Source organism: Cyphomyrmex costatus, unplaced genomic scaffold (assembly GCF_001594065.2).
Source record: "Cyphomyrmex costatus isolate MS0001 unplaced genomic scaffold, Ccosl1.0 scaffold120, whole genome shotgun sequence".
In the NCBI taxonomy this organism is placed as follows: Eukaryota; Metazoa; Arthropoda; class Insecta; order Hymenoptera; family Formicidae; genus Cyphomyrmex; species Cyphomyrmex costatus.
In genome coordinates, this window is record NW_017275174.1 from 359,489 (window position 1) to 377,634 (window position 18,146).

Genomic DNA, 18,146 nt, shown 5'->3' on the forward strand with positions numbered 1-18,146 from the left:
ATGAAGCGACATAAGCGACAAAAAACGATTTGCAAGTGCGTGTCGCGAAAAATTTGATTAGAGTCGAAAGTTACTCGAGTGTTAAAAATATTTTCTTCTCCACACTATCAGCAGCGGCAATTTGAAAATACGGAGGCTGTTATAATTTTTCGCCTAGGTACTTGCTTTGATATCGATAAATTGGAACATAAGTGTGATAGTAATTAAATCACCATCTATGTTGATGCACGAAAGTTGTTTAAATATAGTAGATATAATGGATGGTTATTTAGCACATTCATCATTCGTACACATATTCATCAATCACGAAAACACGATCGCGAGAAATTTCACGGCGAAGGTAAAATGTGGGAGCGCGAGCCGCTCCATCTTTTTTATCGCTCAGTATTAATTATCAATTTTGCCTTTTGGACTCTCGTTAAAAGAGGGCTCGCACCGCTAATTGATACCTAATCGTCGGGGGTCAACGGGTAATCAGGGCAAAACAGTATCCGAACGAACTGCAAAATTTATCTTTTTCATATTTCTCGGTGCATCTTGCTCGTATCGAGGAGCATTTGCCTTATCGAGTTACTCATAAATCACGAAAGGCGGCTGCTTATATCTCACGGTATATGCGATCGAATATAAATTTAGTGTTTTTTCTTTCGCATTGTCGGTGCATCGACAGCTCGCATATCGTTATTGTTTGCAGTAATATTGAAGAAATAACCGTAAAATCGCTTAAGAGTACGATGTTGAAGTGCCAGGTTTGCGGTTCATTATCGATCCGTAATTTGAAAATCGACGATGAAAAAAATAACAAATTGATGTAACGCAAGATCGCATTAAAATTACAGAAATTATCAAACGCAAATGTTCTATAAATGATCAAAAAAACATTGTGCGATACATTAGATCACTTCTAAGCAGAATCGTAAGACTTGTAACTTGTTTTTATAAAACTTGTAAGAACTTATACTATTATTAATAGTACTCTAATTTTATGCGTACCTATGTATTTCAAAAGACGTAGGATTATATGCAAATATCTATTTCTTGTAAATTTTATGACTAGCAAAAAGCTGTCTGTGAAGATATTGCATAAAGATATAAGCGTTTAAAAATTCTTATAAGTCTTACGAGAATATGTTACGAATCTTACGATTCTGCTTAGAATTTAGGCAAAAGTTTCGATTATTTCTAAAATTTCAAACGCACGCTCTATGAAAGTGATGAAATAAAAATTTCTTCTTTCTGTTGTCTTAAAAAAGTGAGTTTTGTCTTCTCATTAAATACATTAATCTTACTAAATAAATTTTTTTTGTTAATGAGAAGAATAAAATTGCAAATGTTTGCATACCGTGAAAATTTTCTGGATTACTTTCGGAAAAGAAAGTTCTTGCGATTTTCTATATAACGTAGCGAAAACTTGTAAAAAACATTATTAACATATGTTAATAACTATTGTTTAACGGTAATCACCTTCGATCGAAGGTGAATGATATAAAAGTTCGAAAAAATTATAAAAACTTAGAAACGTGCATAGTTTGTTATGATTATCTTCTGAAGCGCTTAATATTACAATATTGTGATATGATATTTATTATAAAATTGTAATTAAATTTCTTCTTTCTAAAGAACTGAAGGCAGAAATTAAAAAAAAAAAAAGAATTATGTACACGCACAACACAATTCGGAGATTTTTTTCCTGTTTGATAAGTAACTATAGCTTACTATTGCCCGCGCGCGATTTCATCATGGAGAGGCTCACGCCGCTCACTTTTCCAGCAATGGCCTGCCCGAGTTCGAAACGAGCCGCGTGTCACGATCATTGCTCTTTTATGGCGTTGCGACGCGGTTCTCTCCGGTCGATCATTTTTCGTTTTTTCCCGTGACACGTTTGTCCGTCAATCCGTCAGTATCTGCGGAAAATTCGATTGCGAGAATTCCACGATAACCTTGGGGGATATTGGTCGCAGTCGAATCGTAATGTCCAAGCTTAGCCATCAGACTAAGGTGCCAACAAAATATGTCTGAGAATTCGTCGTCCGCGCTCTTCATCCATCTCAGTATAGGAGGAAGAAGAGGAGGAAGGGGAAGCCGAGAGAGGGCTGGATTGCCGGGTCCAGGTGAATTATCCAGGGTCCAGGCGGAAAAAGGGACGAATATCGCCGATAAAACGCCGTCATGGGCAGCGATAAATTGCTGGCGTGGCAGCACGATTACTGCTGCGCCAGCTACGGAAAGTCCTTGCGAGAGTATAAGGTGGTGGCTCAACGGTCGCGTCGCTGCCGCTGCTGCTGCTTTTGCTGCGGCTGCTGCTGCGGCGGCGTCGGCGACGAAGCTGAGTCGGCTGTTATTCCGAACCTGGACCAGCGAGTGAATTTCTGCGTGTAATTAAGAGGAGCAAGCTCACGCGTTGCTGTTATCTGCGATCTGAGCGATCTTATTTATCATGCTTGCTTGCGGTGGCGTCCAAAATATCTATTATAGCAGTTTGAAAGAGTTGTTCTGATATTCATCATCCCTGAGAAAGATGATAATTACGACGTGTTTGTTATTTAATTTTACATACTTTCACACAAAACCATTTGACACGCACTTGTAGTCAGAGAGAAACTTTTTCTTGTCTATACAATTGTTTTTATACTTTTTAATTACATCAAATTTTAATAGTTCTTCTTTATCGATATGTTGTATTAATTGGAGATGATCAGAGATTACGTGGATATTCGTATTGTACCCTCAGAATTTTTTATTGCTTAATATTATTCAATTACTTTTTCTTTTGAACCACTTATAACACTATGCTGTATCACATGCATATATATTTAACAAGAAGATATTTACAGTATTTACACGTCAAATATGTATATAAATGATATTATTTGTGCTTCAATGCTAGACGAAACAGACTCTTGATCGTGATGATGACGATGCGATTTTAGATTCGATAAAGCCGATAATACTCGTATTATCCTTTTTCAATTGCTTAATATTATTCAATTATTTCCTCCTTTAAACGATTTCCTGATGTTATGTTGTATTACATCGCGTAATATGTTTGGCAAGAATATATTTATACACTGACATATAAATATTATTATTTGTGCTTCAACGCTAAATGAGAATTTCTCTCTTGTGATGGTGATGATACGATTTTAGATTTGGCAAAACCGATAATCATATCGATTGTGATTGATTAATATTATTTAATTATTTCTATCTTTAAATAATTTTTTAATACTCTGCTGTATTATGGTATTATATCGCGTGTACATTTATAAAAAAATATTTGCATACTAACATATAAATGCAATATTACTATTTGTTCTTCGACGTTAGATGAGACAAGTTTCTCGTACGACTGCGATGGTGATGACGCGATTTTAGATTCGGCAGAACCGTCCCTTCGATCAATACGAAAGGTTCGTTAATAGCGAATGCTGCGTTGCGCCGTCCTTCGACAGTTAGGCCACATCGGATTGCTGCACCGTGCGTGTGTATGGACTAAAGCTCATGATAACATCCCTGAACGAGCTTGCTTGTGCCTTTCTCCATTATTATCCTTATGACATGCAGATTGCGCATTACACGCGGTACATCACTTTGAAGCGCATAATGCATCGTGTATATATACGCGAGTGCCCCTCGCAGCATTGTGCGAAGCGTCGCATATTTCTCCCCGGGTCAATTTAACGTTTCATCTACAGCAATTAGCTCTCTACCATCCTTTCTGTACAAAGATGGAAAAGAAACTGTTAAAGAATGTTACGACACGTGCGGGTTATACCTGTCTCGACCTCGTGCTTTCTCTCCGAAAGAAAAAGACCATTACGCTCTATAGAGATGAACTGAAAACAATATCAGTTTTCTTTCTGTACAAAGAAAACGCTCTTTTTTCTGTTCCTAATGATCAAGATAAGAAACATGGCGCGTTATGCGATAAATAAGCAAAAGCAACTGTAGGTTAATCGTTTCCCTAGTCGCCTATTAGTCTAGAGCCGATTCTGCTACAACTAATCGATCCCATTTCCACTCGAAACTCAATAATTGTCTAGGTAGTGCGAGCGATTTGCTCGCAAAATATCACCGCGAGACATTATTACACGGAACAATCCGCCGGATCCGCGCGCATATCAATGGATCCCGTTGTCGTCGTTAGTAATCTGCCGGTAAACTCACAAGAGCGACACGCGGAAAACACGCCGCGTGTACGACGGATAATGCCCACGAGTCCGCGAGAGAGAGTTCAAAATATCCGGTCCACACGCGTGCGTTTATGCGCCTCGCGCGTGGATTCATTCTTCCTCGCCCCGTTTTCGTCTCACCCCTCCTCACCTTCTCTAGCGTAGACTAACCCCGTGCATACACATACGCGCACGCACATATACTCACGGACGCTTTCGACATATACTTAGCTACGTGCGAACTTCCATACATGTGTGTACTCGCTATATATAGACTTCGGAGGAGGGGTTTGGGGGTTAGCATGACTCCCTGGCATTGATCGTACCACCCCATGAGCAACCCCTAATAACACCCTCCTGCTGTCCCCCGATTCCCGCTTCTCTCTCTCTCTCCCTTTCTCTTTCTCTTTCTGATTCCTCTCCCTCGGCGCCGCCGCCCCCTCGCTCCAAACTGCGCCCTTTGCTAACCCAATCTGAGACCCCTGCAGGCGGCGACTCTCAACCGGCGGTTCCGTGCGACGCGACGCGACGCGACGCGACACGACGGCGACGTGCCGAGCTGAGCCACGCGAGCCAGCTGGCCGGTCAGCTGATTCCCAGCGGCGTGGCACGATGCGGTGCGGTGCGGAGCAAAGCGAAGCGGTGCGGTGCGGTGCGGTGCGAAGCGGCGCGTCGGGACGCCCATTAGCCACGCGAACTAAACTAAAGCCATTAACTCCCGCGGCTTAATAACGGGCGAAGCCACCCACGGCGACCTGTTTGCAAATCCCGTGGACTCCGACGAGATATCGGCCACGCCGCGCCGATGCCGCTTCCGGCACGAGCACGTGGGGCGTCGTACGATGCCGACCTGAGTAATCGGACGCGGTCTGACCCCTTACCTTAACCCTTTCAAGTACGCGGCGGTTAGCGGTCGATAAACATGCGTCAAAAGTGGAAAGGATGGAGAAATGTAATCATGCTGGAGAAACATCAAATATAATCTCACGAATATTATTTCAATTCTAAATACATTATCTGTAAGAGAGAGAGAGAGAGAGAGACAGACTCTTGCACTCTGACTGCATTATATATGTGTTACGTAAATACATATACTAAAAAGATGTATTCAATCTTAATACTTATGTTTTTAATAGTATAAAATTAACTATTCATTTTTTTACAATAAATCAATATTTACTCAATAGAAAGATGATAATTAATCCTTAGCATGCACGATGATTTTCTGGTCTCTTACTACACAAGATAAGTTCGTGTCCTTAATTTTCATTATTTGAAATATAGAAAAATTGTTAAGTGATTTTAACATACATTTTAACACCTTCAGAAAATATTTACAAGATTGTGTATTTAAAAAAAATTGTAATAAGTATAAACTATTTCATACTTCTAATTTTTTTGAAGGAAAGGATACCATTATAGTTGTAGTTGCAATTACATTATTAGAACACGCATTAAGAGATTAAATAAATACAGTCTTTATACCAAATAAATAAATGCTTTTACATTTAGTTAGAGAACTATTTAATATATAAATATTTATTAAAATTCAGTACATTCTTTAATGTATTTTTAATAATTACTGAAGAGCGCATGTTTATTTGTAAAAATTTATTCAACTTTTAACATATATATTTGCAAATTTAGAGAATAAGCTACAGCTAATTGGCTAATCATGTGCTATAAAATATTATTACATTGAAGAAGTAAACGCAGATTCTCGAAAGCTCGAAATATCTAAACTTTCAGGAAGAGTTGTAGACTTATCGAACGCGTAAACGTCTGATGTTGAGTATCGATGAGAATGAGTCGTCGCGCAAGATAACCGCACGGCGATCGATACCCGTGCCAATGTTATTTTAGTAACTAACGATGAATTATGTCCGTCTTTTGCAATCGAAAAGAGTAACATACTGCCTGAACGAATAAGTAAAATTCATATAAAACTTACGTACAAGACTCATGAGGTATCCTTACACATTGTATATACAAATTTATAAAGGTGCCAAAAATTAAGAAAAAATCTGTTTTCTTTGCTTAGCATAAAATTCTTAAAAAAGCTCAAATCACTTTTGTCAGAAAAGAGAAATTGCAACTTCTCGTAGCGAATTGAATATTTTATATCGGACGAATCACGACAAATCGATCAATTTCCTGATTAACAGCTCTATCTTATCTACGTTGAGTGTTTATGATAGGCTAGCTGTATTAGAAGCAGACTGAATGAATTCACATTGAACTAGTCACGTCAAGTGCAACGAGAGAAAGGTTTTCTTTTCAATAGAACCTGAAAAGATAATTTCAGAAACGCAACGTATTTCATCGTAGTATTCGCAGTAAATGTTTTAATTCATTAAACAGCGATGCTTTTACAAAATATATCGCTAACAATTTTAGTATATTTTATATGAGAGATAGACTAATGCGTTTCATCAGCAAAAGTGTTTGCAAAAATATTTTACGGTATAGAAACGACAACAATTTATAAAAGAAATAAATTAAGATGGAAACAGGTTTAATGAATGCCTTTTGGATATTTTATTATCAAATGCTACACGAAAAGAATGAAGCATCTAAAGATAATTTAAAAATTAAATTACATTTCTGAAAACATTTTTGTTGGATGATGAAAACAATTAGTTAGAAGATTCAAATATGATGATACTGCTGTAAAAAATTTGGACATTTTAGTAAAATAGTAAGTAATTTGAGTTCTTACATTATTTTATTGTTTCCACATAAATTATTTATGTCCTGACTTTATTATTTTTTGGGCCAAATAAAATTCTTTTTTTTAGATGTGTCAGTAAAACCGTTCTCTTCGTGCTGTTTCTGAGACGACAGCCTTGAAAAATTTCAGGCCGCGTGCCGACTCAAGCACGCGCGTGCGAGGCACTAGTTTTTCATTCGACGGATTAGTTCCGTATCGGCGGAATGATCTGTCACGATCTTCTCCTCGGATTCGAGAGACGAACAGGGATGCACAGGAAGGCGGGCAAAAATTCTGGCGGGCAACCCGCACGCCGTGGTGCCGTGCGACGAATTAATTAGTTCGATCGTGCGGCACGTCTTGAATGAAAAGCCGGGCGTTACATGCGCGCACGCCGAGGTTATTGCACGACGGCACTCTACGGCCGTTACGTGCCTCGCGTGAAATTACGTTATCGGACTAAATTAGCGCGATTCGATTCCGTCTTACGAAGTCGCGGCCGATTCGTCAAGCAGCGTGCACTTGTTTCCGATGTGTCCGCTGATATTCCGGAAGCGATCGCGTCCCGTTACATCAGTTTTATGTACGACGTGACTGTTTCGCTATTTATTCGACGTGATAAATTGCGAGTGTTACTGAATGAAGTAAACGTGCAGGTGTATTTTATTTAAAAAAAAAAAAAGAATTCAATTTTATTCTTAAGTAAATTTTGTACGACTAATGTTTTAAAAGAAGAATAATTTGTCGATTTGTTAAATACGTGCATTAAAAAACTTGTAATTAAGTCTACAAAAATTCCTACTGTGATCTTTCAGTGTTTTGTTCGATGAGATAGTGTTTTTTTTTATATTTACATAGAAAAACAATTTTACCGGAGTATCTAAAAATTTAACTAAATACAGATCCGCGAAAATAATTTTATCGAAGCATCAAAATAATTATTATGTAAACGCTCAAACTGGTTGCTAGAATGACGAAATTTTTTACATCATTGTTTACTATACTTGAGCTTCATAATAATTATTTTGATGATGCAACAGAATTACTTTCAGAACTGTATGTAGTCAATTTTTCGATATTTTAGCAAAACTGATTTTTCTGTGTAGGATTATTACTAGTAACATCTACGCCGCGTCGAGCGATCGTTCTTAATCGAGCGATACAACGAACGGGACGAAAGATTTGTCCACGCGTCTCGTCATTCCCCAATAAACCGTACACGACAGTGGGTTACCCTTGCAACCCTTGAGATCTCGATTCACCCCTGGCAAATCTGACCCGCACACATACACGAGTGTGCGACAGTGACGTGTCGCCGGGGTGTCCCATGGCATCGATTCTCCAGAGACGAGGAAGTCCAAGTTCTTTCCCGACACGATCGATCTTGGGAGGTGTATTTTCTTGCACGTGAAAAAAGATTATTCCGAACTTCGTCTCGATCTGATCTGTTGCAGCCATTCGTAATTATTCATTCCATTAATTGATATCTGCCAGCTTTTTTCCCCCAATCAGTTATCGGTAAATACATCTTAATTTATTCAATTGATTTGGTTTTACTTTTATATAAGTAAAATTTACGTATCTACCAATCTATACATTTATCTATTATTTATCGCAAAATTAGACGTTTGTACATATTTTTAAAATTTTCTCGCGAAAAACATAGATCTCGAGGAATATGCTCAAGTGATTTATCTTATCGATTGCGTCGAATAAAGATTCAAAGGAAGTGCCTTATCTCTTGTTCATTCGCCGAAGGCCATTGTTTACCGAGAGTCTGATTTGTCGAAATCCAATGTTTATCGCAATATTTTATTTAAAACGGAAGAAGACGGCATAGAAGTCAAGCGCCGTAATTGTACGCAATAAATTACCATTATTAACAAATTAATTTAATACATTGAATATTGCATGCTATTTCTTACATATTTCGGCTCATTTTTTTAGCCTTTTTCAGAGAACAGACGAAGATATAAATACTTTATTTGCTTTAAAATTAACTATTTAGCTCAGTGGCCGGTAAAAAAATTATCTCTCTCGCATCGTCATTTATGTTACACCGGATGTTTAGCGACGATATCGCAAATCCGGTGGAAAATCCCAGAAATCTTTCCGCGGTAGATTCAATAGAATTCGAATAAAGCAATAATGTATACATTTTACAATGTCAGTCAAGAAACAAGTCCGTCTCTCAGTCTTTAAGACGCATGTACATACATTAGCAATCCGCGTAATTATCATTCCCGCATTATCGCAACGTTTTATGTCTACTCTGTTTGTCTTCGTCTCTCGCTGCAACTAAGTGCGTTCTAATTAGCATAGTTATTTTACAAGGTTGCCAATACACGGAAGAAATCGTGGCACATGAAGGTCGATATCACGAGTTCAGGGGAAAGTCCGACTTCTTCCGACTTGCACCAGGCATTAGTAGAGCTCCAGATTTACAAGAGTAACGTAAACGACTTATACCATATATTTGACTCAATAACTATATGTTAAAGAATTACTAAGCGCTTTTTGATTGAATGATAAACTAATTAGGTAAAAATGGCAGTAGAAAGAAGAGAAGCAGCCAATAGAAAAAACGCGACTGTCGGCGGCTTTCTCCTTCAGATAAAAGAAATCTTCATAAAAAAAAAGATGCCATTCTTGTAAATCTAGAGCTCTAAGGCTGGTATTTACAGTCGATTCTCATATTTGAGTCTTTCTTCAGTACAGTCTTAAGATGTCATAAGCCAATCGGAGAGCACTGGCATTAGCATCTCAAGATATTATTAAGACGATTTTAGAATAAATAACCCCGCCATAAGTAAATCTTTCGATCTCTCATAATCTTGTGTTCGATAGACATCTTGTATTCACAACTTTACTTCGAAGAGACACATTCGATCCTTATTCCCACTTCTCTTCGTTGGAATGTTACGTTGCGGAATCCGTGCGTCACACAAAATGTCGCGTATGAACGCGTAATGTGCTAAATGTAGTATCGATCGTGGGCCGAACGTAGTCCCGAAATTCGTTACCGGAAGTGCAGCGCGTTCGGACTATCTGTGTTGCCGGAATATTCTGCGTACTCTTGTTATTAATCACCGCACCACGCTCGCTTCTTAATGATCGCTCGTCCGGCCTCGGGGCGCGAATATGCGCGCGGTACACACCGGTCCGGGCATTCCGAGCACTAAATATTATCAACGCGACGTTAATTATCCTCCGGTTAACCAACTGCTACTCTACGAATGACCGGGAGCCGATTCTCGATGATTTGCATCGATTAAGGCATCTAATAATATCCTCTTTTGTGTCAAAAATACAGATGAAAAAGAAAGATTATAAAAAAACACTGTGGACGATTTATTTTGTAATATAGGATAAATGTTTCAAAAATCTTTAAAATTAAGCGAGAGAGAAAAAAAGGTGAGTCGTGTTTGATTAAATAAAGAGTAACAGATCTCTATAATGAAGCGATATATAACGATACTCGAAAAATACAAAAGTTTGCGTTTGTTTGTCATTACAAAATTGTTGCAATTAGATTATCGTTGTAGTGGCTAATTCGGGAAAATTGGACATACCGTGTAATATGTATGTTTGATAATGTCATAATTGATTCGTGACATTAAATTATCGGTATCTGGATGATCGCCGACAATTGTACTGACAGAATAAATTCAACGGCCTTCGCATTATTATTGATTTTGATAGTATAGCGTTATTTTACAAACAGCTGAGCAATTAAACTTTCGTCGTCATTGATATATATTTTCGGCGATCGTACACGCGCTACTAAAAAATTCGTTTTAAAGGTCTTCGTATTGACAGTAAATTTTATGTACCCAAGATTTTAGGGTTTATAGATATCTGAAGCTATTAAATTGCACTTCTCCACCTTACATGTCCGTTTTTATTAACGAATATACCGGAAAAAGAGTCTGGTTACATTAATTGGAATTCTGGATAAAAACAGACAAAAATTCGAATTTCTTGAGAGAATTTAAACCGATGTGATTAGAATCTGGTTTGTTCATTTGTAACCAGAAATTTTTCTCGATGTAAAGTGGCTTTAATGTAAGTTTAACTTTTTCAAATCTTTTTTAAGAATAGATTAAACCGAAATATTAATCTACATTAGATAGAAATTGGACAATAATATAGAATCGCCTGAACTCCCTCGATGAAAGAGCGTTGTACATACATTGAGAAATATTTTTTAGCAGTGATGTACTAACAAGACAAGTTTGAGTTATTAGAATGTTCGAATATTAAAAATGTTGAAGTCAGAATTTACGGAAGTTACTATTACTATAGCGATATATTAATACTATAATTATTTTATTATAATAATGATTTACTCTGTTAAATATCTGTAGTGTGTTAAATATAATTTGACATTGATTTAGTATAAAATAACGATAAATTTAGTAGGAGCGGTGGCGGCGGCTCACATTGAGTTAAATTCGACACTACAGATTTAACAGTGTAACATTCTTATTTCGACAACACCAAGCGAACAAGTGTGGAACAATTTCTCTAGAAAGTCGATTAAAAAGCAGCATTGTTGCTTCAAACCCTTCAAAGCTGCGCTGTTTCAAACCTCCACTTCCGTAACGCGATGCATTAAAGGGACCGAGAATGGCGCAGTCGTGGTGAAAGTCGTAAACTACATTTCGCGAATCTGTGCCACGTCCGAGCGCGTTTTGCGGTGTGCACACACTCGGAGAGGACTAACCGGTAGGGTATGGTATAGTCGCACCCCTCGGGGCGCCTTACGAAAATTCGCTGGGTAGCGACGAGACACGGCGCGACGCGATGGGAGGGGAGGACGCGTAATGCATGCATGAAACATTTGCGACGCACACACGCGAAAATAACACGCTAGACACAGCACGCCTAACATGAGCGATCGGTTTGATCTGACAGATCGTTGCCTGTCCCCAGGAGGCATACTCCAGCCTATGGCTACACCCAACAACCGGACTTCAGGCTTCACGAGCTGAACAAGAGGTTATCGCAGCGCACGGAGGTGAGTACACTTTTTCCAATTTATTTCTCTTTTTTTCCGCGTTTTTTGCAATTTTTTTTTTTTTTAGTTTATACGTATGATTGCGTGTTTGTGATATTCGGGAGTTTAGCGAGTCTATACTCATCCTTCGTCGCGTCGGCCTTTCGCACGATTCATCCGCTGTCGCGCGCGCGCGCGCACGCATGAACGTATTCTTCGTATGTTCGATACGCAACCGATTCGATAAATTACTTACGATATCAGTCCCGTAAAAACGGAATAAAAAATTGAACGAGGTTGGATATACCCTGCAGATACTATATAAAGTCCATTGCGTTTAATTGTAAAATACATAGATACCGTTCCTGATTAAATTATTATAAAAAATCTTGTCACTCGCGGCATGCGGGGCCTAAAATTCCTGATACTTAATAGACTGCGCGATGGTTTTGCCAATTTTCCGATTACCGCACGAACAAAAAGGATGTATTTTTTTTTTTTTTGTGAAACCTGGAAAATAAATACTCCTTTGAAAAATATTCACGGTACTGAAATGGTCAGCGCGACGAAATTTACGGTATGCTTAATCGAATGCGCTATTTATCGCAATTCGAGATATCGTTATTTTGATAAAGGTTATTGCACGCCGTTTTGTTTAATCGTGTTTGCTAAATCGCTCGTAATTTTCGTTTGTTTCTATCGTTTGTATTGACCCAAAAAGCTTATATAATTTTGAAGCCAACTGTTCTGTCATGTTCACACGAGGAACATATCTAGAAAAATTTCAAGTCATATGTATTCTAATGGAATTATTTACAAGAAATGTTTAATATTCGCGGAGAGATTAACTAACGAAAACAATAGAAATAAACGCATAGCTTTGATCAGAGTTTACAATTGTTTCGCTTTCAGCAGAGACACAGGATCAATGGCAAATGTCCGAGTGTATATTTTTACCTAGTTTTTATCCGAAATGTACTATAGAAAGTCTTTTCCTTCGAATCTCCGTTCGCGGCTTTTTTTTTTTTACACTATAAAATTATCTGGCCCATATTCCACCGGCAGATAAACCGACCTCTTCTGAGAAATCCACGATAATAATGGCGATAAGATATGATCCATGGAACGCATTGTTGTTCGCGCACATGTCGTTCTATCCGCGTCGGGTCGATTTTGAACAGTTAGAAATTAATCGAGGCTACATGCGAAAGAAAACTGTATTTGTATTGCCATCGCGCGTCGTAAGTTTATTCTTACGACTGTTCGAAAAAAATTATGAATTGATATGTTTATAAAGTGATTAAAAGGAATAATTGAAAAGAATGACTTAATACCAAGTATTTAATTAAAATTAGCTTTAAAAGTGACAATAAGAATAATACAAAAGAACATTGTTTTTCATAACGACTAAATTATTCTTGAATATCGCAATAACTCAGAAATGATGAAGTGTTATAATGATTTTACATACAAATACAAATCTTTACGTTTTATCGTCGCTATTTGCATGCGTATTTCATAAGTACCACATACACGTATACTATACACGTCGAAAATTATTTTCCATCAATGAGGCGCAATTTACGACAGGCAGCATTGGCCATATATTCCTTTTTGAAGGTTTGATACTTCGCGGAGTAATGGTCAATATGTCATTAGGATTGAGTAATGCGAGAAAAAAAAAAGAAAGCGCCCGAGGTTAATGCGTTCTAATGAGCCTCCGCTTCTAGTACTGCGTTCATTAATCTTCGAGTCGCGGATGGACAACCGGTCTTCTTCCTTGGGAGGTCTCGATAAGCGGCCCGAATAAATTCTTCGGTTTCTGTCGTTAGCATCGCTTAAGAGTAGCAGCGAACGATGGTGGTAGACTGTCAGCGTCTCTCGAGATTGTGCGCGTGCCAACACGAAAAACTTCACCGCGTGTTTAGCTCTTGTTCGACGAGCTTTCGGAACGGAATTCTCACGATGGACACTTATTCATTGCGATTTATAGCTTCGTCATATACATAGATGTAATATTATTGTTTTATGTCCAACCAACTAAATATCCGAGTAAGATTCTCATGAGCTATCATTTTTCGACATCTTCTAATATCTCTTGTCAGTTTTAAAATTCATATAAATTGCACGTTCTCTCTCTCTCTCTCTACGAGAAAAATCCAATATAGATTTTTTTTTCTATACGCATCTCTTCATAAAAAAGACGATTTTGTTGAAGTACCTAAAAATTTAGCTATTAGGTACAGATCTGGAAACAATTTTATTTTAAAATAATTACGAAGAACGCTGATGAATTGCATCTTGACATTCTAGTAATCAATACGTGAACACTCTATATAATTATTTCGTAAGTGTATAATTATTTTGATGGGGAACAAAATTATTTTCAGATCTGTCATGTTTAAAAGTACAATATAACGTGTAGTTCTTGAAAGAATAGAGAGAGAGAGAGAGAGAGAGAAAGAGAATAGAGAAATTTTTTAAATATCTTCGATTATTTTGGAAACACTTTTCCGTTTCTTTCCTCACAATCGTAAATGCATAAGTCAGTTTGTTCAGTCGTGTCTGAAAAGTACGCGGGCGCGATTCGTAATGAAAGGAGACATTTTTTTCCTGGTCGCATTGATATACCACAACAATCATCTCGGCGAGTGCAGAGCTATTCGGGAAATTTCGTTTTTCTCTCTTTGGTCATACTCGCGCGCGACGCACAGGGGATTGGGCGTGTGCGAATTATATTTTGCTGGCACTAGCATATATGAAAACGAGAGAGAGAGAGAGAGAGAGAGAAAGGGAGCGCGTATGTCAATATATACGCATGTATACATGTGGACCGCATCGATCGTTACGACGCGCGACGGGAGAAAGAAAAGGTCAGAATCGAACCGGTGTATTGCAATTGCTTTTACTTATGCATACTCGAGCTATATATTCTGCGTACTCGACCCGAATTCACGTTTGGGCCGTCAACATAAATAATTATTGGGGTACCTTTTTTCTTCTTACAAAGAAAAATTCTTTTATTTGTTTCTTTAATCTTTTTTTATTCGCCTTTACCGCTGTTATTTATCTTTTTTGAAGCTCACGCCAATTTTAACTAATGAATTATGCGATCAGCGCAGCGGTTGAAATCCAACGGTCCGGATAGCGTTTGTGCGCGTTCAACAAGCAGAACGAAATCGCGTGGTGCGCGCCGGTAGATCAAAGCGAAATAAATTCTTCGTTAAAAAACATTTACATATACTATCGAAATATTAATGTACGCGTGAAAGTGGCGCCTCTCGGTAAAATTACGACGTGTCGTGTGGCGGTTAAAATGAGCGCAAAGAGAGTTAACGCACCCGCTTGTAAGCTCGCATTTATGCCACCTTTGGACGCCGCGCGGCGCGTTTCGACAAGCCAATCGGACACTCTTGCACACGCAGTGCCAGTTTTATTTTATGAATCGCGCCGACGGCGATTCCGAATGAGAAGCGTAAAAAAAAATGTTTTTTTTCCACCGCGACGATGTAACCGAAGCACCATTACGCCGCGGCCATCGGCCAAAGATTGCAAACCCCGTGCAATCTCTTTGCCCGAAACGAATCACCGGTCATCGTTTTTGCAGTAAACGTGTTGTTTAATTGTAAACTGGAGGTTGCGGTCAAACGCGTCCGCCGGGAAAATTGTGGGAAAATACGGTCAACGCGGCACGTTAAGCTCGAGGACCACAACACGAATTTTGCCGAAAAAAAAAAAAGTGTATTTCAAAGAAATCTCTATCGATATTTAAAAAATACTTCAATTACATGTAACGATCGAGTTATCGAAACAAAGAACAAAACTCTTTAATTTTCAGCAATCGCGTACACTGAAATAATAAAAGGAAAAAATATAATTGAATTTCTCTCGGAAATATCGCGGCCTTTCTTCGATCTAGCACGCGACCACGACGACCGGCTCCACAAACTGCATTTGTAATGATTGCGCACGTGAGTCACACGGTGCTCATGCGTTTTAACCTGTGCGTTCCGCGATAGGTGCGTGTACAAGACGCTTTTGAACACGACCGCGTGAAGTTGACAAGAGCAAACGAGGCATGAAACATCGTAAAGACAGCGGTCCAAATTTCAATGTTACAATCCTTTCAAACCGTGTCGGCCCACCTTTGGCACAATTTCACCTCCACCCTTCGTTCTAGTCTCGATCGCGCTTGATTAACGACGTATAATGTTTCAAAGTTAAACGAAATTTTATGCAGAAGATTCCAAAATTACACAAAATTTAATTCTTTAATTTGAACTCTTCTAATTTAATCAGCTATTTTTTTTTTTTCTTCTTTTGATGTGGACAATTAAATGTTTTGTGACAGCTCTGTCTTAAATTGTATTGAAAAAAAATTTAACGTTTGTTTAATTTTAATTTGAAAAATTGGAAACTTCTCGTTTATAATTGAAACTTATGAATGATTGTACACGTGCGTTAAAAATTGATTGATTCCGGTTTAGTCTCGGTCATTGCAACTATTCTATTTTTGTACGCAACATAGTTCTGTATTCTTAAACTTGCTACTCAGTCACACACATCCGTTCTTTTTCTTTTGTACTACTTTCTTGTACGACACACGTTGTTATCTATTTTTCTTTATAAGTTTTTTCTTTGTACGTTTTTTTGTTGCATTCACTATTTGTTGTGTGTATACTTATACATATCTCAGGTACAGTATCTTGAGGTTTACTGCTCTTTCTCTGCTTTCTCTCTCACTCTCTCTCTCTCTCTTTAAAACACGAAGTAAATTCTCTAGTCTTTCTCTACCCTCTATTTTGCCTCGTTTTCTCTTCACTTTTCGTGTTTTTCGTCCAGTCTCTATTCCCTCGCGCACGTGGCCACACGCGTGCACACGCACACGCCCGCGCACCCGTTCGCAAAGTTTAGCAAACGACATGGCGTGTCCTACGGTCATAAATCATCTTTCCTCGCGCTATCGTCGCATCTCGTGCGTTGTCAGCATGCGTTTGCAAGGTTCACCACCGTTTCTTCCGCTGCTTCCGTCAGCTCCGTGCTAACGCCGCCGCAGAGACGCTCCCATACATAAAAGAATATCCAATTCTTGGACCATCGTGGGGGGCCACCCTTCAATTTGTAATGACACTGACGCTGAAATAATGAAACATTGATTGATTCTTGATTAAAATCTAATCTGAAAAAGAAAAGACGGGCTAGATTATTCGGCAGATATTGCTAATGCCATCGCGCGAAATGTTTGCATATATTCATTAATATAATAAGTATTCGTAAATATATATAATGTAACTGTTTATAATTGATATATTAGCGATCGGTGGAGAATAAATAAAATTGACGCGGTTAAAATAAAGAGATTAAAAAAGCTTGCTCTAAATTATCTAAAACTATCGTACTTGACGAATCACCGATTATAGGCAAAATTCTGTAAATAATTTTTTTTTTTTAATAATTTGATTTCAGATAAGCCTCTTGGAAGAAGTCTTTGAAATGAAAATAAGTCCAGTAAGAATCCACGATAGAAGCATCATTTGAGATTGAGATCACTTATTTCGGATGCCTAAAAATTAAAAAATATTCAGGTTTCAATCAATAACGTTCAACAAGCGTTTTTTTTTTTCTGCTGCATTATCAAAAATTAATACTTTTTGAAATTTATTGTTTAAAATGTGTATTTTATTTCGTATCACATTGAAATTTTATAGTAAATTATTAACGGCATGTGGCATCGAGTGGTTTGCCGCTCGATACGATTGACTCGCGATCTATATATCCGGGTTCAATCCCACCTGCGCTTATATACGCGATTTTTCGCGTTTAAAGAGCCGCAAATAACTCCACCTGGTGATTAAGAGAGCTTTTGATCACCAGCGCCGTTCGAATCCGGCGTTAAATTGTAGGTTTCATATATCAGTGGATATTTGTATATGGATCCCCTAGGCTGGGGATTGGACATTAGGTTAACAACTTAATTCCGGAAAAAATCCATTGTTAACTGAAACCTCATTAGAGGTCTTATGTTCCACACAGAAGTTAACGGAACACACACATACAACACATACATACAACACACATATGCGCGCATGCACTAATTAATTATTTAATACATTTTTAATTATATTTATTGTTTTATTTAGCAAAAGTCTAGATATAAAGATTAAGAAATTCATTTTTTAGCGCGCGCATCTAAGGTGACCTAACTCCTTAACCAAAAGGAGTCCATTAAATATCTACAAGAAACATGACAACTATGATTGGCGAA

General features: G+C 38.0%; 1 protein-coding gene across 4 annotated transcripts in view; it reads left to right on the plus strand.

Annotated features, from left to right (window-relative positions):
- LOC108779352 (LIM domain-binding protein 2) overlaps window positions 1–18,146 on the plus strand; it is a 92,461-nt gene that overhangs the window by 51,274 nt on the left and 23,041 nt on the right. For 3 of the 4 annotated variants that reach the window (XR_001940872.1, XM_018546765.1, XM_018546753.1), the window contains exon 2: window positions 11,800–11,902. Coding sequence is in view for 3 of the 4 variants with exons in the window: in XM_018546765.1 (XP_018402267.1) it covers window positions 11,800–11,902 (103 nt within the window). In the remaining variant the exon portion in view is untranslated. The remainder of the gene's footprint in view (window positions 1–11,799; window positions 11,903–18,146) is intronic. The other variant, XM_018546758.1, reaches the window with a different exon arrangement.